This window comes from Sylvia atricapilla, chromosome 6 (genome assembly GCF_009819655.1).
Source record: "Sylvia atricapilla isolate bSylAtr1 chromosome 6, bSylAtr1.pri, whole genome shotgun sequence".
In the NCBI taxonomy this organism is placed as follows: domain Eukaryota; kingdom Metazoa; phylum Chordata; class Aves; order Passeriformes; family Sylviidae; genus Sylvia; species Sylvia atricapilla.
In genome coordinates this window covers 28,528,092-28,551,879 of record NC_089145.1, presented here as the reverse complement: position 1 = coordinate 28,551,879, position 23,788 = coordinate 28,528,092, and the positions used below count along the sequence as shown (strand labels likewise).

Below are 23,788 nucleotides of genomic sequence, written 5' to 3'. Positions count from 1 at the left end.
CTTCATTCTAAGGAATTCCCAAAGACTTCATAAATTTAACTTATACACAACATACACCTAGAAATGTTATTTTACTGCTGCAGAGACACTACATCAGGAATGCAATACAGCAATTTATTAACTGCATGCATGCATACAGGCAGAAGCAAGATGAAAAAATTACATCTGAAACCATGAGAACAAATTTATGGGTGCAGGGCATCTTTATAAATAAGCTTCTTTTAAACATATGTGGCAGCTAAAAAACAGAAAACAAACACAGCCTGTTCTCCATGGAGCTAACAACATTCAAAGGCTGCTGCAATGAGGCAAGTCTTCCCATCAGCTTCACTGAGGATGGCTCAGGCACCAGGAAATAAAGCTTCCCTAATGTTCTTTCATGTCCTGTGGCTTATTTGTTTGTTTCTTCATTTTCTTCTGTCTTTTATGTCTGTTGGGAGCATTGTCTCTCCTGCCATTAACAGAATTGCACATAGGTTTTCACTCAACAAAACACCTACCTCCTCTGCAACAGAGGCAACTGAAAAGCAATTGTTGACTAAGGAAGACATCAGCATTATTTGTCTACTTAGGATTTGCTAAAGATTGGTTTATAAAAGCTTTTGCTGGTTTTGACTGTGACTCAAATGCCACCTGAACCTTCTTTCTCTGGTGTTTAATCCTTTCCATGTGATAGCTTTCAGGCTAAGGAGAGCTTCCTAGATTTTAATAACTTGATGGATAAGAAGTCACATGTCCCTGGGGATGGACCTGAATAGTCTTGTTATTCACTGATGATTAAAAAAGTGCCCTCATTTGATCCTTGATTCAGCAAACCTGCCTTATTTCAGAGAATTTGCTGAAAGTCAAGCTTCTCTGAAGAAAGCAGGATTCTGATGTAGGTTTGTTATGTGCTGTCAGTTTTGCTGAGGCTGAAAAACGATGGGTGAATATTCAGAGAGAAAATAATATGTACTGACTACCATCTCCACACACCCCACAAGTAAAATACAATCCCTCTGTTCCACCAAAACTCTAGCCACATTGACAACTGGGACAGCCACATCATCAGGGAAGTATACACCGGGCCAAGCTGTACAGCCAATCACAGAGATACCTTCTGCTGCACTGCAGTCACAAGAGATTCATATTTCCTGCTATCACACTGATATGCAATGACAATGTCACTCTCTGCTATTATCAATAGGACAGATCTCTACCAATAATACAGAGGAGGTGTAAAGAAGCCCTAGCAACCATCCTAGACCTAGTGATCTGCCTGCCAGCAAACTTGATTGCACCAGGATCATCCCCTTCCTCTCATGGAGATTCAGGTGTGTGGCTTTACCAAGCATTTCCACCTGGCACACAGGTTTAATAACATCCCTATGGTGTCAACATCAGTTATGGGTAGGCTAGATTAGATGCCTGCTGCAGTCCTCAGTAACCATCAGGATCCGCTGTGCAACTCCATCTGTTAATCTTCAGGGTATTTCCTGTTGGAGACCATCCTTTTAGGCTGATTTGAGAGAGTCCTGGTGACTTCAGGAGACTGGAAGCTATTTACTTCCCAAGCTGAGCATTGTAGTGCTGCAGCTCTAAGACTAGCTGCAAACTATCTGAACCTGGGACAGGGTTCATAATCCCTGCCTTCTAGGATCCAGCTTTATCTAGGATGCTAAAACATTTTCCAAGGCTGATCTCAGCCACCTCAAATGCTTAGAAGACTCTCTTTCCCTCCTTTGTCAACAAAGAGCTCACTTTATTAACCTCCAGATGTATTTTCCAAGGCCACTTCAGCGCAAGGACAAGATCACCAGCTCTCCAAAATAATTTTATCTTTCTAGAAACTTCTGAAAATTCTACAACTTCAAAATGAGCTTCTAAAATAACAAGGATAAAAATTCCAATTTAGGCCTCTCTCTTCTCCTGCTGAAATGTATTATCTACCCTGTTTATGTAAATAATTAAGGTAGGACAGTTCTCACAGGAGAGGCTGAGAGATTTCTTTCTTCAGAACATCTTGTGGCTGATACTCAGGAGAACTTTTCCTGAAATGTAGGACAAAAAGGTAAATAAAGCCTTAGTCCTACTTGCTCTCCTGCACCTCAGCAGTCTTCCCTTTCAGTTACTTGTGAATCAGTAATGTCTCATCAGCTTGAAGTTCTGTTTGAACCCACAAAACGTCTTAGCAATAGTTTTATTAAAATGATCAGATCCTTCTAAAAGGCCCTGCTTTTGAATACCTGGTTTACTCAAAAAATCCTGATTCAACTCTAATAATTAGTTCAAATTTTAACCCTTTGTCTAGATGAGCCCTGTCCTTTAGATCTAATCATTTGGATCAAGAAATGCTGAGCAATAAGGAAATATTTACTATTTAAAGCAGTAAAATGGCGAAAAGGATCAGTAGCTACAAAAGGAAGCTGCATAATGGGATACCAATCTGTTTTCCCAAAAAGTTAGTTCCTGAAATCCAAATGACCTTAGAAGGCCTTCTGTAGAACAATGAAATGTGGCACTAATGTCGCAGTTAGGCCTGATCTTTTTTAATACATTTCTCTGGGTATAAGAGAGACAAGACAATTTAGGAAGCAAATAGGGATTTTTTACTGTGCTCCATCACCCCTCAGTGATGTAGTGAGATTATGCTTTCATAAACTCTGAGGGAATTCATACCAGACCATTCAGGTGTTTCTCAGGGTATACAGGGGGTTTTGATTTTTTCCAGACTTAAGCTAAATTACTCGTACAAATCAAAAAGAGATCATTCCTTTTTCAAGAAGATGAAGGAAAGATGTGATACAAGAATAAAATCTTTTGCCACTGCCACCCTCAAGTAAAGCTCTAGCATCAACAGTTTCTAAGGCAAATCAAACCACTGCCTCTCAATTCATTTTCTGATTTTAATGAGCATCAACTTCATGTGTTATCAAAAGGCCCCATAAGACCCACTGACTTCATTGCTTTCCCACCACTAGGTAAAGCTCTTGGGGATTAAAAGGGGCTGCCTTCCCTGGTGCTCAGAAGCCACATTTCTTTGATAATGATGTGCTGTATGTCCTATAACAAGGTGCTAGAGGGTTTCCTTAAACAGGGAGAGTTGCTTGGCAGTAATCACATTAATGAAAGGAGAAGAAGTGGTTTCCTTGAGTCATTTCACTAATCTTCCAGTTATGGTGCTAATTCAGAGGTGTTTTTCTCCCTTCCCATGGCGGTTTGTCCTTTTCTGAGACGTGTTGTAGCAACTGTCGTCACTCTGGTAAGAACACAGCTCCATAGCTTATTTAGAAAGCTTCAGAAGCATAGAAAATTGCTGGTGAGAAGTCAAATGAGTTGTCTTCTGTTTGTGAATGGGCTAAGAAGCAAGAGCTTTTTCAGAGTCCTTGAGATCCAGTGACATGTGTGATCCTTACATTCGACACTGAAGAATATCACCAGACTGGAGAAGAACCTTAAAGCAGTAAACCTTCATCCTCCCCCTCATCCTCTAGTTGCTGCTATCTCCTGTGCAGAAGCTGTCTTCAGGCACTGTATACTCAGCATATCCATCCATCAGCACATCATACACTCAGCACACCCATACAAAGGGCTCCTATTCTTATATGCCCAAACTCAATCCATGTCAGTCAACCTTCCACCTTTACATATGTTTGGAAGTACAAGCTGTGCCAAGTATGCTTTTGCCTCACCCAAGATTTGCCTTCCACAAGTCCAAATTCTATTGTAGGCTTGCAGGGAAATCATGAGCCATGCTCTTGCACTGAAAAGAGCCTTCTGACAGCAATTTCATAATTCCCTGTGTCTGCATGCTCCTACCCTTATACCCAAAGAACAGACTTGGTGACAAAGCGTGTAACTGACAGTCATTCTTGACACCTCACATCATAGTTTCTTGTGGCCCACTGCTGCAGTGACCACTGCTTCTGCTGTGACCAGTAGCAAGGATAGGACCTAAGACCTTCAGGTCCTCTCAGGTGACTTGTAGTATAGGAATTTCTTTGAGTTTGTTTTTCCCTGATTTTACGTCTTCTTTAGAGCAATTTGTAACTTCTGTCCTTTTTCTATCTCACATCTCTGTGTTCTAAAAAAATCAGGAAATTCAACAGTTCACATTGTGGAAAAAAACAATTATTTTAGCCTTTTTTATTTGTTTGTTTTAAAATGTTTTATTAATGTTCAAAAGCCAGTATTTTTTACCATCTGACAGAGTTTAAGTAGCCTTTTTCATCAGCCAGGACAACTCATAAAGAACATAAATATTTTGCAATTACTTGAAGGGCCCTTTGAACGTATTGCTGTAAGTATACGTTGGGGAGGATTGCAGAGGATTGTTAGGAACAAAGTAACTTAAAACAGATGATCAAACAGAAGGGCTTTTTCCAGTCTTGACATAGCCCTAACTGAATTCCCCACATGTGCATAACTTCATTAGAATGAAACCCCACTGTAATACTAAAGCACAGAATGGTAAATAAACTCAGAACAGGACAGGAAGTTTGGGATATGATGATGATGACTTCATTGATTTTTCTTTGCATGAATTGTAAGCATAAGTCCTCCAAAAGGATTGCACTTCCTCTTGGACAGTTTCTTCAGAGAGTATGGTACTACTTGATTTTGGGGGCTGGCAGCATAAGCAACATGAAAGGAGTAAGCTTCTTGCAGGAGAGTTGCTAATCTCAGTTGATGGACCTCTTCATTTTAACCCACAAACAATTTGCTTAAGAGGTTTATAAATACAGGTATCATGACATCATCTTGCAGGAATCAAGTGGCTGAGACAACCATTACTAGATTTTGACTGCTAGAGTCAAGGTTCTCTCACATTTCTACACTGACACAGATGGTGAGGGTAAAGAAGGCTGCAAAGGGGTATAAAATGGTGGGTATAAAGGGACTTTGACTCCTGGGCAAATGCACAAGGAGTGCATCAGATTTCTTTCTTATGATTATCCATCAGGAAATTCTGTCCTGCTTTACATCAGAACTTCCTTCAAAACTAATTAAAATGCTGTGAAGACACTTATGCTTTCTGGTAGTTCTTCACTTCTTCAATAACCCAAAGTTCCTGGTGAAGAAGAATCCACAGGAAGAGACTCCTCATCATGCAGCATGTTCATTTACTGAGAAAGCTGCCATAAAATGGCATTAGAGATGAAGTCTGAACTGCTGCAGTCGAAACTGCAGCATCCTTTGTTTTCCTTCCAGAGAAGCTGCTTTGTGAGTAGACCAAGCCATGCCTCTTTGTTCCAATAGCTGCTTGTTAAAAGTCTATAGGGAACTGGCAAAGCAGGGAGAGAACTGAGTCTTGAGCAAGTTAAATATGCTTGACAGTGTGCAGTAGAGAATAAAGAAACTTCAGAGCTAAGTGGCAATGAAAGGGTAACAAAGAAAGCCCCTTGCAGCTTACAAGCACTGTGGGCAGGAAGTTCAGAAGACTCAGAAGACATGCGTGGATTCAGGGAGAGGCTCAATACCACAGCAGCAGACAATGAGGCTGCAATTGTACTGAAACGTGAGTTTTTTCAGAGGTAGATAGTAGATCAAAGGCATGCCCAGTGGTTAAGTACAGTTTAGCTGCCCGTGCTGGACTTCTGTAGTCCAGGGACTTTTCAAGGTGCATGGCCAAATGGCAGTGTCACAGGTCCAGACACACCCCTAACCATCAGCAGTCAGCCTGCATGTAACTCTTCAAGACTGTTACCAATTATCATGGTAGGACCCAAGACATTGTCATATTAAATGGGAATTTGACAGAAAAAACGTTTCCTAAACAGATGTAGATAGAGGATTTCTGGATGGATGTTCTATTTGTTGAGAACACACAGATAAAGGAAAATAAAACAAAAAAAAAATCTGAAAATAAAGGGATTTCAGCAGTCCTTTTGAGGAAGAGGAACCTGTTCTACAACTCCTGGCAACTGGATATGTGACTGTTGTCTCACAGCATGATCCTGAGGAAGCTGATCCAGGAGGGAGAGCCAATCTTACACCTCCTTCCCCTTCCCTCTGCAGATTTGTGACCCCAGCCAGCGGCACACATGGCTACGTTTACCCTCAGTCTATATGACCAGATGGCATTATCCCCCCGCCCATGGCCTGCCACAGGGACAACATCTGTATGGATACTAATTAGCAAGGCCACATCCAGCTGAGGAAATTGGGGTGCCTGAATACAGCTCCCTAGCACAGGGCCTACAACCAAACCTCAAGGCCTGCCAGAAGGTCTGTGTAAACACACATTAACTCAGACACCACGACTTGGCTAGAAAGTTCTGGTTTTGCATGCTGAAACAGAGCAAGACAAGCCAAAAACCAGATGAGAGAGCTGTCATCAAAAGATTTCAGAGCCCTTTTTGAAGGAAGCAAATAACTCAGTATGCAAGGAGGTGGATACTTTGGCACAGCACAGGATGTGACCTGCTTGGAATTACCCAGGAGGCTCAGAAAAACCATCTTCCTAACATGGAGAATGGTTTATGCCTTTATGCAGAGAAGCATTAAGGGCTGCTGGGAGCAGAGCTGGGCATTCCCTCTTCCATGCTAAAAAGGATGGTCCATCCCAAGCCCTCTCTGGGGTAAAAGAGCATTGTGATACCTACAGCATCACATTTCAGATGGGCTACAGCAACAGTGAGATCAAGAATTTGCACACAAAATCCTTGGCTGCTGGTTTGTTTGTTGGTTTGTTGTTTGTGGGGTTTTTTTGTGGCTGGAATGAAACCCCAGTTCCAGTGCTTTGTTCTTTGTTTTTCCAAAGAAAAATTATCCAAAGAAATAAAGTTTACTGTCTTTAACTGTCAGAGTTTACTGTCTTTAACTGTCACATAACATGAGTATGCTATAATAGGTGCTAAATATTTCTCTTGTTGTTGTTGTTGTTGCTATTACTCCCTCGCAGATGACGAGTCTGAAGAAAAGAGCAATACAAATACTAAAGAGATTTGGGCACAAATATAATTTCTGTTTTATGGCTATATGGTGACACATAACTACACAGGCTTGTGAGCCAGTCGTCATGTAGCCAGCATGTTCTGTGCACTATGAGGATGCATCTTGCAGCTCTACATGGAAGGGATTGGAGCCTCCCATTGCAATGATTTTTAGTTTGTTTAGTTTCAATGGGAACTACAAGAAGAGCAAGAGAAAAAAAATCACTTAGGCTGGGAAGTAAAGAAAGCATTCAGATGTTGAGAACAGAAACTTTCAGTTCTGTCTCAATAGATTTCAAGCAGACTTCCTCCAAAAGATCAGAAGTATCCCAAGGTAAGCTACGCTACTTCTCACCCAGCTCCAAATTGCCAAAATCACTGTTCTTACCAGAATGGATGGGGCTACCTATTGTAAGGCAGCCACATGTATTCCTCATGTTGCTGACTGAGGCTTATTGAATGGCTAGGACTTTTGCCTAGTGTCATACCACCAGCTATGTTTATAAGAATTTCAGCTCCCATTTTCTGTATCCCCATGCTAGAGATCATCCAGGACATTCTGCTCCTGGGCTGGCTGTCCAGCTCCTCCAGGTTTGCATTTGTAATGCATTAGAGAGGGTTGATAAACACAGGCATATGTGAAGAGCAACAGCAACAAAAGATCCTGCTTGCCCATGAAGGGCTTATTTAAACTGACATAAATCTTGAGAAAATTCTGCTCCTGGGAGCAGAAGTGTCAGAACCAGCCATTCAGGCTTTTGCTTTACAATCCAGACAGGTTACAGGGTGATGAATGAGTGCTCTGAATCCACCAAGAAAGCTCTTGCAGGGAAGCTTAACCCTAAACTCCACTCCTAAAAAGATGCTCAGTGAAAGCATATTGAAAACAAAATTTAAAATACATTACTAGTTCTTCTGTAAGATCTCTTAGTTGACTTGTGTGAGGAAAGCTGGACAAGGAAGGGGCAGTGAGGGATACACTGATGTGTAGCAGTAGAATCAAGGAAGAATGGCTTTGACTTTAGAGCTTAGAGACAAGACAGGCATTTTGCTTTTCAAAGTACATAGTAAGCAGTGACTATTTCACTGCTGCAGGTAAAGGATTTTGTTTATGTTTTCCTAATAATTCCACAACTTTCTCCTGAGTTTCCTTCAAAAATTTTAAAGTTCCTATTTTCTCTTTTAGTAATTTGATATTTGATTCCAAATTAGTAGTGTGGCTGACATTGGTTTGCTCACTGTATTGCTTGGAACTTCATTCTCTGTTTGTACAAATTCAATTCCTTCCTGTTGGTTTTAATTTGCTAACATTTGCAGAAAGGACTCTTTATATAACTAATAAGGATGGAACCAAAAGAGTATTGATGTTCCTAAGAGCCTAAGCAGGTCCCTTGTAAATCAACTGCTTGTTCTCAGATTCACTTGGTATTTTCTTACAAAATCATACAGTACTTTTTCCACACATCTCACTTGGGATCCATGAAGGGCTTGTTTGGGGATGAATGAACACTTGTGACAAATGAGGTTATTGGCATAGGACCTTTGCCCCATATGATGAGGAAAGGCAAGAGATGTATAATTAATTAGGATAAGGATTCCAGAGGGAGAAATTAAAGTTTCACTGTTACAGCAGTCCTACCCTACCATAACAAATTATATTCTCTCCTTGAGTTTGCCATAAAGCAAGTATGGGAATTACAGAAAGAGTTTTTATAGAAGATCACTTCCATTTTGTGCTTTTCCCATCTTTTTTGGACACTGCGTTAAGATCTGGAAATCAGATTTACACAAATGCTGAATATTCGCACCTTAATTGAAACACACTTTAACCAGTTCATCTGGGAGTTGAGGAGGAAGGCAACTTCCCCCCAAAATAATTACATCTTTGGATGATGCCCCAAATCAGCAGATAGATAGAATAAAATTCATGTTTCTCTGTGCTTCAGTTGTCTTTGAGCAGAAATAACAGCTCTCTTATAATTCTCAAAACTCACAGTGGTTTTGAGAACATGGAAGTGAATAAGCATCGAAGATGTCTATAAGAAAATCAATTCTTTTTTTAATAGGTTTGGATAGTGCAGATTAAATAAAGAAAAAGAATGCCCACTCTCTGAATAGAACAAATTTGTTTCCAGAACACTAATAAACCATTTATGTCTTTGCAGATCATACACTGTTATTTATGTTTGTTATAAAAATGATGCTCATTTGCATGCAAACCAGGTCTGTCTTTCAATTCCTGCTCAGTGCCTGTTCAGTGAACCAAATTAAAGCACTCCTATTTTCCCACACAGTTTAGACCAAACATGTGATAAACCTGCCGTATCTCTACCTCCTGATCCCATCCCTTTCAACAGCAAAGGGCTTCCAAAAATATTAAGGGCAAAGAGAGAGTATTTGGCTATGGGCTCTGACCTGGCAGGATGTGCTGACCCCAGGTCCCTTTCTGTGAACATTACTACAGGACTGAAGCAGTAAAAAAAGAATAAATAAACCTCATTTGTGCCCACCTCAGCCAGAGCAGAAGAAAAGTGATTACAGTTCTTGTGCATCAAGTGGTACGCATTTCCTTTGTATTCCTTGCCCAGCTCTTCCATAATCTTATCCACGTCCTCTTCTGTGAAGTCTGTAGTGCCCAAGGCAATGGATTCTCTAGTTAAAAACAAAACATCCAACAGGAAAAACAGAAAGATACAGTGAAGAGTGTGATACAAACCAAGGGAGAAGGAAATTATCAGATATTGGCAAGAAAGACAGGCTTAAAATGTTATAGACGTGCATATCTGAGGCTGTCAGAGACTATCACTAACAGAATGGCACAGTAATATCCACAGCTTTTCCACAAAGCCAGTTATCACACAGGCAACAGCCCTGAGATCTTCTTGCTCACCACCATGGAAGTCTCAGCTCTGGGCATCTGCTCCTACTCTGCCCATCATCTCAGAAGAGAAATTTCTATTACAAGAGAGGAGATGTTTTTTCCACAATCAGGAGGGTCCCCTGGGCCAGGAAGGAGCAGACTGAAAACTTTATGCAGACACCTACTGCTTCTCCCAATATTCACTCAGTAGCACTTGCTCTAAAATAGCCCTCAACATAAACTGGTGGTCTGGCAAGGTCAAGCCCCCCCCCCACTGACATTTCCTTGACCCACAGTCCCACAGTCTGAGCATCTTGAACAACACAAGAATGCAGCATCCTCTCAGACTCCTCTAGCAGCCAGTCTGTGCCTTGTAACAGAGCAGCAATATCAGGTACTCTGTGCAATACCCACAGATGGGGGCTACTCATAAAAGGAGAAGGCTTATTTTTTTTCCCCTGTGAATTTCTTCTGTGTAACAGGAAAAGCTGGGGGCACTGAAGATGAATAAAATGGGAAAAGAGAACAAAACACTCATTTGTAAGTGTGCTCTTAATCTCTGACAAACACAGTGCATCACTGTTCCCTGTTTGCTGTACACACTCTTTTATCCACCTCCAAAATCCCTTGCAGGGCTGCCTTTGTATCAGCATCATGTAAAGGATGGCAGTGAGGGCACTTATGAGGGGAGTGAAAGGAGGAGCCACAGGTCAGGACTTCTCTGCTCCCCCTATACCAATGGCTACCAAGGGCAGAGGGGAAGATGTAGAAAAGGGCCCTTACTTGAATTTAAAGGTCTCGCCAAGTTCTACCGCACTGCCAGGTGTGATCTCGAAAATCCCACTGAAAGGGTAGGGATGCCCTCCATAGGCAAACTCTGACAAGGAAAGAAACAGACTGTGAGTAATTGAATGAACGCCATGTCAGGAAAAAGTCTATGGCAGCTGTCTGCATGGCTCAACATCAGCACCAGAGGCTGGGCTATTGCCAAAATCTCTTTCAGCCAGACTCTGAAAGCTGTTTGCGCTGCCTTGTTACCTTTTGGACTGAGGATGCCCTCACAACCTCCATCCATGCTAGCACTACTGCTTTCCCACAGCACCAGGAACACTCTCCGAGCCTGTCTTTGTCCCCATCAAGGTGGCTTTCTTTCAGTGGAAAATTCTGCATGGAAGGCATCTGGATAAACTATGAGAGGCTGCCAGTGGTTCTACTGAGCTGGAAGAAGCCGTTTCTAGAGCAGGGAGAAATCAAATCTACCAGAGGGATTTACAGGCAGTGAGTGGGAAGTCATCGCAGAAAGCCAGGCTGATTGTACTCTGCTGCCTCAGCACACAGGTCAGGCTAGGGAGTCTCTCCATGTCACACAGGCCACCTTGCATGGCCTGTGAGACACAGCCTGTGGTCCCCATGGTATCAAAGGGCCCGTGACAAGCCTCTGTGCTCAAGATGGAAATAGCGCCACAGGAGGTCTGGCTACTGCATGGCACTGCCTAAAAATACCATGAGTGAGTAGCCAATTCATTCCCATGTAATGCTGAAAAAGGAAACAAAGTCTGTGATGCTAGTTCATCTTCCCCACGTTACAGATGTTTTCCAGATCCCTTGACTTTTGAAATGGGTTGGTCTAATCAGCTTGTACCCCATCCAGACAATTTCAGAAATGTTACACGACATTTGCCTTTTTTTTGCAACTTTACTGTTTCAAATCAACGGTTTCCAAAATCTGGAGATCCAGATTCCAAGATTTCTAGACCATATACATTCATAAAGAATTACTGGAAAAATAATTTTTCCTGACAGGGAATTAGCACAAACACATCTGCAGGCCTTAACCTCTGATCCACCTCTCTTCCCCCTCCCTCATTTCTCTCATTTTCTATCCCCCTCCTTCACTACAGAATGGCTTTCCAGCATTGCTCCTCCTATCTGCCATCCTGCCTCACACCTGCACAAGCTATACAGGCTGCATTAACAGGCTGAATACGAAGGACTACATGGTTCATAACAGAACTGCACAAGTCCCTCCTGGACTCCACAGTGGACTCTGAAAAGAGAATAGGCTACATTTTTCAGTTTTTATTCCTCAAAACATTCCTTGTCAAAAGCTGTAGGTTTGGGGTGCTTTTCTCTATCAGGTTTGCCATACAGTGGTCGCCATGTTCTGCAGGTAATAAAAGGGAAATGCTTCATACCTCTGCCGTAGATCTCGATGCCGGAGTGGAAGACCCCAATCCCCAAGGTGGAGGTGTATTCGTTTATCCAGTACTACAGTAAGAGAAATGCCACATTGGGAAGCATTAGTGGAAGAGAAACACATGATCTTGGTCTAGGGTATATCCCCTATCTCCCCAGTTCCTCTTAAGGAGACGAATGATTTTGAAATTATCTTGAGACAGACAAACTGGGACTTTACAGACCAACAGAAGTGGACACTGTGTTTATTCATATGGATTGGATTAGCTCTCCAAGAAATGCTCATCTAACCCTTTTCGCCTAAGGTGCTAACCTGTATTAAGATACAACTGGACCTGAAACTGCATAAACCCAGCTGCTACAGGATGTGTGGTTATTTATCTGTCTTCTCACCTAATTCCTGACACTGAGTCAGTTTTACCAATTCACTTGCTTATTTGATCTTCAAAATCTTCCATAAGAGAATCCCCAATTATTTTCCACATACCTTGTAACATCGCCTCCCAGCACCTCTACTTATTACGAGTTTGGTTTTAGGCAAAGAGATCATAGAGATGGATGTTTGTTGCCCCAATAGGTCAGAGAAACTTTCAAGAGGAGCTGTTAAGTAACTCCACTGCTCTGGAGGCCAGCATCCCCCTGTTACATTTAGAGCAGAGAAACACTGCAGTCCAGTGCATGCGTGTGATGGTCCTCTGCCAAGCACTGCGCAGGGCCTGTTTCCACCACACCGTGAAGGACAGTGCAGACACCCAAACAAGGCCCAGATAAGCTAATTCCGGAGCAGGAAGCTGTACAGCCATGCCAGGGCAATGCTGCATTGGAGATAATTAGCCCTGCTCGGCATTATTAGGTCAGCTGCAGAGCTGCACTGCTACAGAAACGATGTTTTCAGGCACTGAGGAAACTGCCCATGCCTGGTATATTTACAGTTCACTTACAGCTGCTGTGCGATGAAGATACATCTTCTAGTAACTCAGAGCAACTAAATTCTGCTTTTAATCTACCACCGTGAGTAAAATGAGTGTTGTTCACTTGTTCCTGTGCAAGGACATGACAGGTTCATTTAACTAAAATTCTCTTCTGGGTCTGGTAGCAGCTTCTTGTGGAACCAGAATAAGCTGCACCTTCCCTGTGTCTGGTGTCACTGAGCTGCCATGGTATGAGTAAGAGCCCCTCTGCTGTCAGGCAACCAGAGGTCTGGCATTCTCCACCTACTGTGCTTGCACTACTTGCTTATGTATTTATGATGACTGCAGTAGCTCTGTAAATCACCTGAAAATGTTTTCTGCAGAACCACTGCTACTGTGAAAAAACACAGTAGCTTTGACATGAAAGCCACAGTCCCAAGCCTGACATAAGATATGGCTAATCTTGGTATCTCAAACCATGTCCCCAAAAATGCTTGCCTCTGGCAGTACAGCAGCTCCATTTCCCTACAGAAAAGGTTGTAATGCTTCTTGTTCTTTGTGAATTTTTTTGTATCACAAATGATGTGTTGTTGCAGGAGGGCAGTAAACTGCCTGACCCCAGCTGCACCTCTGCCCACCACTCTCTGCAGACCTTGTGTAACTTGCATTTACTTCTTCACTTGAATTATGCAAACTCTTGGTTTTAGGGCCAGGTAGCTCTTAGCCTCTGCCAGTTGGGACAGCACATTAGCATTGAACCCCGGGTTGAACACCATGCCTGGTATTTAGGTGCTCTTGCCTTCTGCTGCCCATCCCCACAGTTCTCTGTTGCCTAGTTATCTGCAGCAGGAATATTCCTACTCTGACTGGGGAGAAGATAGAGGTGGAGGCCACACATGACACCATGGGAAAAAAGCCTGTCTCCCCTGGACAGAAAACCCTCCGTTCAGTTCCTGTATCTCCCACACTTTATAGAATCATAGAATCTTTAAGGTTGGAAAGACCTCTAAGATCATCAAATCCAGCCATCAACCTAGCACCATTACCATGTTCACCACCAAACCATGTCTTCAGTGTCATATCCCCTTGTTTTTTAAAATGCTTCCAAGGATGGTAATTCCACCACTTCCTTATACAGTCTGTTCCAATGCTTAACAACCCTTTCTGTGAGGATATTTTTCCTAATACCTATTCTGAACCTCCCTTTACACAACTTGAGGTAATTTCCATCCTGTCACTTGTTGCCTGGGAGAAGAGACCAACCCTCCCCTCACGACAGCCTCCTGTTCTCTGGTTGTAAAGAGCAATCAGGTCTCCCCTGAGCCTCATTTTCTCCAGGCTAAACACTCCCCAGCTCCCTCAGCTGCTCCTCAGGCTTGTGCTCCAGACCCTTCACCAGCTCTCTTGCCTTTCTCTGGACCCACTCCAGCCCCTCAATGTCTTTCTTGTAGTGAGGGGCCCAAAATGGGATAAAAGATTTGAAGGACCTCACCAGTGTACAGTACAGGGGGACAATCACTGCTCTGGTCCTGCTGGCCACACCATTGCTGACACAGGCCAGGATGCCACTGGCCTTCTTGGCCACCTGGGCACACACCGGATCATGTTCAGCTGCTGCACTCCCAGATCCTTTCCTGCTGGGCAGCTTTCCAGCTACTCATCCCACAGCTTAAAGCACTGCCTGGGATTGCTGTGACCCATGTGCAGGACCTGGCATTTCACCTTACAGCACCTCATATGGTTTGCCACAGCCCATTGATCCAGCCTGTCCAGATCTCTCTGCAGAGCCTTCCTACCCTCACGCAGATCAACATTCCTGTCCAACTTGGTGTTGTCTGCAAACTGACTGAAGGGGCGCTCACGGGTTAACTGCTCAGATAGTCTCAGGTAGTCTCAGTGAGCTTCAGAGAAGCACTTGTTTCTCAAGTCCTACTGAAACAACTCCCAGATGATATGGTAAGTAGGTTGTCTTCTTCCCTCAGGCTGAGCTATTGTCTCACAGCAACAATACAACCAAAACATGCCCAGGTCACGCCAGCTGCTTTGCTTAGAGAAGTAACTAATGGGAAGAGAAAGGAGACTTTTTATATTAGAAATAATCTTGCCAGTTATCAAAATCAGGGCTATCTTCAGAGCCTCCTCTGCATCAGGCTTTGTGTTTCAAACAAGGAAGATACACCAAAAGCCACTTGCAGCTATAGCTTTTTCTTCTTTCATGTTAAAGGTTATGTTGGATCCAAAAAACAAATAAGCAAACAAGCAAGAAAAAACCCTCTCCTTGATTGACTAGTTAATGTTCTGACACTTGACCACCTCATACATGCAGAGCACCCTCCCATATGCAGAACACTCTCAGATCACAAGCCTGCCCTGTCCCCCAGCACTCTTGCTCACAGCACAGAATTTCAGCCCCTTCAACCCATCCTGCCCAACTCCAGGAGCACAGAGACAGGCTTCAGGACAGCTCTGAAAGCACAAATGATGAGGCGGCTCCTCCAGATATATAGAAAAGAGGAGCAAAAGTGTTTCTCTGGCTGATGCCAGGTGTTGCAAGATTATGACCATGACACAGACATTTCTGTATTTAAATGGTGTATTTTTCAGTATTAATTCCTTTAAATGAGCTACTATAGATTGGAGTGCAGAATTTGAACTGAACAGAAGCTATCCTGATTTAGTACTTTCTTTCAAATAATTTCAATCACACAAGGGTGTTATTGAAGCAGAGTCTGATTTGTATCTTGGTTCTATTGATACAATATTGATATGACCTACTAGCAAGACCAAAGTGCCAGGCAGCTCTGAATCATGGCAGTACTGTCCTCATGTCACCCCTGTCTCCAGGGTGCTGTAGAATCTGCCTCCAGTGTGTGACTGAACTCACAGTGAACGCCTCAGAGCACTTTGGCACAGCCCTCAGCTTGTCTCGGGAGGAAGCTATGCTGAAGTGAACATGTCAGTCACTTGCTGAGCTGGAAAAGAGAATCCAAGCCAGATTTGAAACCAGGTTTGTACACACATGCACAAGCTGGCCTTGTTTTGCAAGCGTTTGCAATTCTGAGCCTAAGAACAACAGCAACAGTCAGCAAATACTCATCTCTGGAGTAAATCAGTTATTGCTTAGATTAAAAACAAAAATCTGCAGCCTGTTCAGTCAGATGCAAAGAGCCAGAGAACTGAATACAGCTGTATCTTAAAGGGAGTTGTGATTCATGCTTGCATTGCATGCTGCCTGGAAAATTGTGCCCTAAACCATACACAGAGGGACTTGGAGCAGTCTGTCTCATTTCCAATTTCAACAGAGACCAAGAACAGCTCAGATGATAACAGACCAGGGAGCAAGGCTAACCAGGCTATAATCACTTCATAACAGCAGCAGATAGCCCAGAACTCAAAATTCAAACCCAGAGAGGAACCTCTGCATTTAGTTTGTGTGTGTCAGTTAATAGCTTTTAATGAAGGTCCCTGATGAAGTAGAATTTGAAAATTTTCACGTTTTATTTAGCTTTTCCCTGATTTTCTGTTTGTTTGGTTCAGAGATCAGAATAACCAGTGAGATAGTTTAGATTCTGGGAGACACTTTGAGTCAGTTCTTCTGTTATTCACTTCATTTACCCCTCACACAGAGGTAGAAGTCTTATCAAAACAGTGAACCATGCCCTAACTTTCCAGAAAAGAAAGAAACTAAAAAGCTTCATTATACTGATATGCATCTTTCAGGTCTATAATGAAGCAGATGATGTGGTACTGGCAGATTTTATCATCCTGGAAGTTCTCAGAGCAGGAGTTCCCAGGAACTCATGCCAGAAACATGAGTTTCCAGATAGAAGAGGCCCATCCATGTAACCACTAACTTCCACCATCAACTAATACTTTATTTTAACATTGAAGTGTCTGTCACTAACTCTCTCTTCCCTACTTCAGACCTACTTCATTACTTTCCATAATGTGTCACCAAAATCTTCCCTGCATCAATGTGCTGAGCAGTTTAACTAAACAGCTCCCCAGATGCTGAAGACAAGACCTCTTCTATGAGTATCTCAGATGTTCTGAGCACTTGATACTTTCTCTGAGCAGCCAACACACTGAGCAATATTCCATTTATCACCCCAATATTGACTGGATATTCCACTCCACCAGATCTATCCACTACTGAACAGATGCTAAGCCTTCCTTCCTTATGTCTGTATAAACATACAGAAAAGAAATCCACCAGTTGTTAATTAGATCTGATTTCAATAAATAGCTGCAAACTCAGAGTACTCAGCATCATAGATCCTTGCCAAGAGCTCTACTCTTCACCAGGCATCACACACGAGCAATGTCTGCTCCAGGGTACCAGGCTGGAGAGAGCTTGGCTCTGCCCTCGTCTGGTGCTCTGATGTCCAGGTGTGACCACACACTGCTTTGAACGACACACCTTTACCAAGGATGGGTGCAGATGATAAAACAGTAACTAACTTGTCTATATCTCTTCTCAAAGCACCATCTGCATGTAATTCAGAAGGATTACTTCCTTTTCCCTGTGAGTTCACTGGCAGAGTTTTGCTTCTAGGAGAAAGGGAAAAAACAGTAAAGAATGATATTTAAACATTACTAGGCATCAAGGAGCAAGTTAAGGGACTCCTGTCAACACAGGTCCCATTAGAGACTGTCAGCCCTCCCACCTGAGCTTAATTTTAATCCTTTTCTTCTGAGGGCCAAGACACACACAGTACTTGGCCCTTTAGGGTGATGTCTCCTCTTTATAGGATTGGGGATCTGGCTTGCTGAAGAGACCCTTGGCTCAACAAATCCAAGTGGAGGACACCCAGGGCACTGCTTGCCCCTGAAGCCAAGTTACCTAAGCAGCCTCATGTATGCCAGTGCACATACAAAGGACTGTGTGCACTAACAAATACACGTCTTGGTCCTATCTCAAACTCCAAGAGAATGCTTTGCAATGTTAAATCTCAACACAAAAGGCAGTCTTTAAAAGGCAACATCAGATTGATGCAGGAGACCAGCTAGGGAACATCAAAGTAATACCTCAGCATTATATCCTGAGATGCATTGGTCCAGAAATTGAGAGCACAGAAGATAAAACTGGAAGGGAAAGCTAGAGAACAGCATTTCAGGAAACCAGTGGGTAAAATCCCAGCTGTTTACAGCATACAGCCAGCAGCTTCAGAGGGGTTTGTTTTCTCAATACAGCTTTCTAAATCAAGATCCAGGTGCACAGAGGCGGAAGGAAAGGGCACATAAAAGATCAGAGATTATTCCCCAAGTAATGCTTGCAGGGGTGAAGGAAGCTTTACTTCAACTACAGACATGCAGGACAGGGGGCTTCCTGAAGACCCAGGGCTCTTCAGACATACTGCAGCAGTGCTCACTTCTGTTCCACGGCCCCAGGCATGCACACAGTCCTGCAATATGTCCCAGTCCTTCTGCTGTTCACCCCTTCTGCCCTGGAGCTCTAGTGATAAAAACTCACTATCACGTGGGATGACGTCAAATCGTACAGCATGACTACTATTAGCAAGCTTTCTTTTGCAATTGGGTGAGACCCAAGCTCATTTCAGTGTGACCCATGTCCATTACACTCCATTCTCCAGGGGTCCACAGCTCATATATTCATCAAGTCTAAAATGCTATTTTCCTAATAACACTCTGAATACAAATTAAGTGGGAAAGGGTTTAAATACATGTGGACAGAACAGCAGCTAAATAAAGCTTAACAGAGTATTGAGGGGTGATGACACAGACCTGTCTTTGGTACTTCACACCTGGGAAAAACTACCTGGGTGGATCCTCACTCTAGCACACACAGAACATGGTTATTCCCAGCTCGAGGATCATCTCCTATGTCAGGTCCTCTTCACTGTTGGCAAAAGTTATCCATCTGCATGTCATGGACATGGGTGGGAAAGCCCATCAGGCCACTCCAAATCCAATCAGGCAAAAGCACCTGCTTTAGTCAGGTATGTTAACTTTCAACTACAATTCCAGACAGTGTTAAAGAAACAAAATACTGCAGTAAGGAGACCTTACTGCAAATAGGTACAACCTCCAGTTGCAGGAGGCAATAACTTTCAAGTATCAAGAAAAACTGTTCCCACAGTGTAGGCATTGGCCTGTTTGCAAATAACCAGACTGGCAGAACTGATTAAAGCTCAGGAAAATACAGGTTTTCTTTCAGGAGAGCATTCTCAAATACTGAGGAATCTGCACTTCAGTGCAGCAAGAGAGTTTTATGTAGCTCCAGTGAGGAAGGGATACAGGGTAACACAAGGATCCCACTTCATACTCAGATTAGAACAGAAGAACTGGCTGAAGAACAGCCATCTGAGGAGCAGAGTCACAGAAAGAATAAAAAAAACAAGCATCTTTTGGCATGCAACTGCCTCTGCTCTGCTGCATTTTGAATGAAAGGAGCATCTGATAAAGATACTTCTTCACTCTTCAGGTTACTATACTCTAATAGAACAGGAATTTCCAGGGAAACCACAGCCTGATACTTAAAACTGATACTGCTAAACATATTCCCTTGTGCAAACCCACAGATACCAGGAGAGGAGACCCAAGGCAAAATGCTCAGTTGCAGCCTTGAGAGGAATTAGAGGCCAAGCCTCTGTGGGACTGCAGCAGCCAACTCTGTCCCAGCAGGTCTTCTATTTCAGCCAAGTTCTGCTCTGCAAAGGATCTTTTCCTCTCAGGTTGGGCTAAATACGTTTCTTGGCTGTCTTCTCACAAAGAATTTCTTCATAGTTTACTGTGGCTTTTCAGACATTATTATAATATGCATCTGAATTGCCTGATGCATGAGCCAACTATAAAACCTTCACAATCAAGAAGCATGAAGAGGCTTCCAAAACACTGTGTGTGGATTAAAAACTGATGCTGCTGCAGGGAGATTGGAAATCTACTTATGCTTGAATGTTGTGACACAATGCAATTTTACTGGAAGAATACGAGGACAGAAGAAAATATTAATCATGCTGTGGAAAGGAAACAGTAAGCATTTCAGAAGTTAACTTTTGTGTGTATTCAGAATATTTTTAATTGAAAGTCACAAACAAGATTTAGCTGTGATAATGGGGCACCTCCAGCATTTCCACTTACAGACTCATCCTATGAGTGATAGGCACAGTTCTAGCTCAGTAAACTGGCATTACTTGAAGTTTCTTACAATTTTCTGCTTTCTCCATTACTGTTTATACTTTCTACCCTGTTACACTGCTGGCAGGTGTTGTCTTGAGCAGAGCTTTCTTCCTGCAGCTACATCTGTGAAGTGTTTCCAGGTTTACTGCTGTGTATCCTTGGCCTCAAGGCATGTACATCCGAAGCTGCTATTCAGAAGGCAGCTGACCTGGTGTGCTCTGCATTAAATACAGTTCTCTTGTTGAGGAGAGCCAACACTCATCCAGCTCATGTTTCAGCGCTTGAGTGAGAACCTGCCTTACCAATGGAGACACAGGGAAACTTGCTGGCTAAAATAAATATTTTCTGTCTCTGCAGAATGACCATCCCTGTCTCTTTTGTTTGTAGATTCACACAAAGCCAGCCCACCAGGCCAAGGGTTTGTCACACCAGTCATGACACTAATGGCCCATCTCGGCTGTCTGTGTACAGAACATGGTATTTATATCAGACTGTTTACAGCATACAAGAAGCAATATGCCACTTTTCCAAGCTCCGCCTGTTTCCCTAAACTTCATTACTGACTGTGCCTGAAGGAGTCAGCTCAGTGAGCCAGGGTGGGACTGGGGACATCAAACAGAAGTCACTGAGGGGGAGTTGCTGGAGCATGTGCCAGTGCCAAGAGCCTGTCGCACACAGTAATCCTAAAAGCAGCCCTGAACAAGGATTATCCATGCTATTGCACACCCCTTTACATGCTGTTTCTCCTTAGTTTGGGGGACAACTTTTATGAAAATGGGACAACTTTTATGAAAATCTTTTTCTCAAGCATATAAAGCCAAAAAAAAAGCACATCCATTTGCAGGATTACACTGAAATATATTCACTCATGGAATGTGCCTGAGAAACTCACATGTGTTAGAAACTTAAGGAAGTGATAATACCTTTGCCTTAGATGCATTCACAATGACAAATTGAGAGGTAATGAAAAAGAACAGCAACAAAATAATCAGGGAAGTGGCAAGACTGACATATAAGAATTAATTCAGGAGAGCTAATAGCTTGGCAAAGCAATGACTGCAAATGACAAATCTGCAAACATTTGAAGGGCTGACATGAATTATGGGAGAATGCTTCTTAAGAATGATACAAAAGATTCAAGTAGGAGCAACATACTCAGTTTAAAAAGAGAGACTTTGACTAAGTGCTTAGAAGTTTCCTGGCTGCAAAAAAAAGAACAAGAAAACATTTGTATGACTCAAAGTGAGATATTGAGAAAGCCTTAGTGTGCCTGTCCAAGACACACTAAGAATTGAATTGAATGGTCTGAAATATTTTGCTCTGCTTGTCAAGGAGGCTGTTAACATTCTCAGCTGAGCATATTTCAGACGCTGCACACCTATCTGCATTGTGAGCCCTCAGTCCAAACTGTCAATAAGTAGACTCCCCATCAGAGAGGATTCAGATGAGTTGAAAAATAATGCAAGGGAGATAAATACCCAACAGCTTGGACAGGAATTCATCGGGAGCTGTCTGAAGCACGGTGCAGATGCTTTGGCTCTGGAGCTAGATTGACTCCAACATATCTGGTGGGGTCAGCAATATGGCCTTAGGGCTTGCTACTCTTCATCTTGCAGAAGGAATGTAACTGAGAAGTGTAATAACAAATAAGGCTATTAAATGATTTTTCAGATCTGGAGGAATACTGTGGCCTTGCTCAGACCAAGAAACATTAGTATCTCCTTGTCCTCCTTAGTAAGGATCTTTTGATGTCTTCTGTAGACCTGTGGCAGTGTTTCTGTCCAAAGAAGAGGCTAACCCCATCCTGATGTCCAGCATTACAGAGAGAAAACAGACATTTAGTGCATCCTTTGCAAATGCACTCCTGTTGATGCATCAGTCCTGCCTAGGCCAAAGCATCTGCTTTGTTCACAGTCTTGGGCTGCAGGAAACATGCACCCTGAGTCACCCACTGAACAGCTGATTGACAAGCAGCTGTAGCATGTCCCTGAAGTGCTGAAAAGCACAGTTCGTCTTTGCTTTGGCAGACTATTAGCAGAAATTTGAACTTCAGTTTTTCAAATCCAAGATGAACACTCTAATCACCAGCCATACCTTCTCCATCAAAGTGATGCATGCACATGTAAACAGCCCAGGAGAAGTGAGTGGGAGATTGATGCCACCAAATAAACCAGCAGGTAAGACTTTTCTACCAAAGGCTTGTCTAGATCCCTGCTCAGGTTCCTGAATTTCTTTCACATGATAGCAAAAGGCCAATGTGACACTGATTCTTCCTTGTTAACTTTCCCTCCTTTGGAATGTTCCTGCCTGAGTCAACACAAATATTTACTTTTTGGTTGACCCAGGCACACCTGGTCCATGCCAGGTCCATGCCTGACCACCTGAGGCAGATTTCTTATGATCTCTTCTTGGGTTTCTAATGAGAACATCCAAAACACTAATCTCTTTCAAGCTACAGTATAGTTTGGAACACCCTTCACCATGCTGTTGCCATTCATAAGTACTTCAGGAATGAAGTATTACTCATTAGGATCCAATTCACAGCCTTCAGAGCCTTTGAGGGAGAAAATTAATACCTATGACAAAAAAGTCTGTCTGCTCATCCTGTTGACAAGGCTTCATGGCTTGGTGGGCTGGGGAGCTCACTCTTTTTCCTGAATGGTGTTTTGTTTTCTACTATCCTCTGACAATGGCTCACGCCTATCAGGTGATCCAGACAAACATATTCAATCTTCATTTCACATCATAAGCCTTGATTACCTATCAAGATCATTCTGCCTTTTCTCCTAACCAGATCTAGTCGGTGGCAGAGGAAGGAAGGGTCATCTCCAAAATTTCTAGGCTGTGACCAGCCTGAAGGAATGGGATGCAATGGACAAACAATAAAGCCCCTCATGTAACACATATGACCTTGGAAATTTTGATCAGCTGCGTGCAGGCCACTTACAACTTTCTTTTGTCAGAGATGATTACCAAGTGGAAGGAATACCCACATCTGCATTGAAATCAAATTTAATTTATTAATGCTTTGACCAAGGGCAACAGCCTCCTAGATGCACAAGGCAGGCACATCTACTCTCAATACACCAAGAAAGTATAAGAATCTGGCTAATTTCTGACTCCTGCCAAGTCTCTACATAGATAACTACTTGGAGAAGACTGAGGTAACAACAAAGTAATTGCAACTACAGCTGTCAGAAAGGCATAAAAAGTCCATTTATGATATCACAAAAGGACCACGAGCACCACAGGCAATAGAATAAAGTTCTTTTTGTTCCATCCCATTAATGCAGAGTAGAGTAACATAGTGTTTTCAAACTGTTGTGTAGAGACCTTAGGTACACAGGAAAAAACTTCAAAGAAATCTGTAGGCTGGCAAGAGTACATTTGCTAGACCAAAGCTGACACCTTCGGTAGGAAAAAAAAAAAAAAAAAAAAAAAAAAAGAAATATTGCCCAAAAAAAGGGGAGAGAAAAAAATCTTGGGTTCAAACAGGAGGTGGAAGCATGTTTGAACATCCACAGACAAACTGATGAAGGATAGTTCCAGGATACCAAACAAGAACTTGAGAGGTATTCCCTTCTCTGCTATGGACACACCACAGATTTACTACAGACCAGTCACAACTGAGATTTCATCAGCATGATACCACATTCACGTTCAAAACTGTGATCCTCCAAATTCTTCTTCAAATTCCCATTAACCCCAAAGTATTTAACACCATCCTTATCAGCAATCTGAATGGGAGATCTTCCCATTCCACCACA

At 42.7% G+C, this 23,788-nt stretch overlaps 1 protein-coding gene across 1 annotated transcript in view; it reads right to left on the bottom strand.

Annotated features, from left to right (window-relative positions):
- LOC136362621 (deubiquitinase DESI2-like) overlaps positions 1 to 23,788 on the bottom strand; it is a 54,808-nt gene that overhangs the window by 9,820 nt on the left and 21,200 nt on the right. The window contains exons 2-4 of the mRNA XM_066321328.1: positions 11,970 to 12,042; positions 10,558 to 10,651; positions 9,425 to 9,566 (exon numbers count right to left, since the gene is read on the bottom strand). Of these exons, the coding sequence (XP_066177425.1) occupies positions 9,425 to 9,566; positions 10,558 to 10,651; positions 11,970 to 12,042 (309 nt within the window). The remainder of the gene's footprint in view (positions 1 to 9,424; positions 9,567 to 10,557; positions 10,652 to 11,969; positions 12,043 to 23,788) is intronic.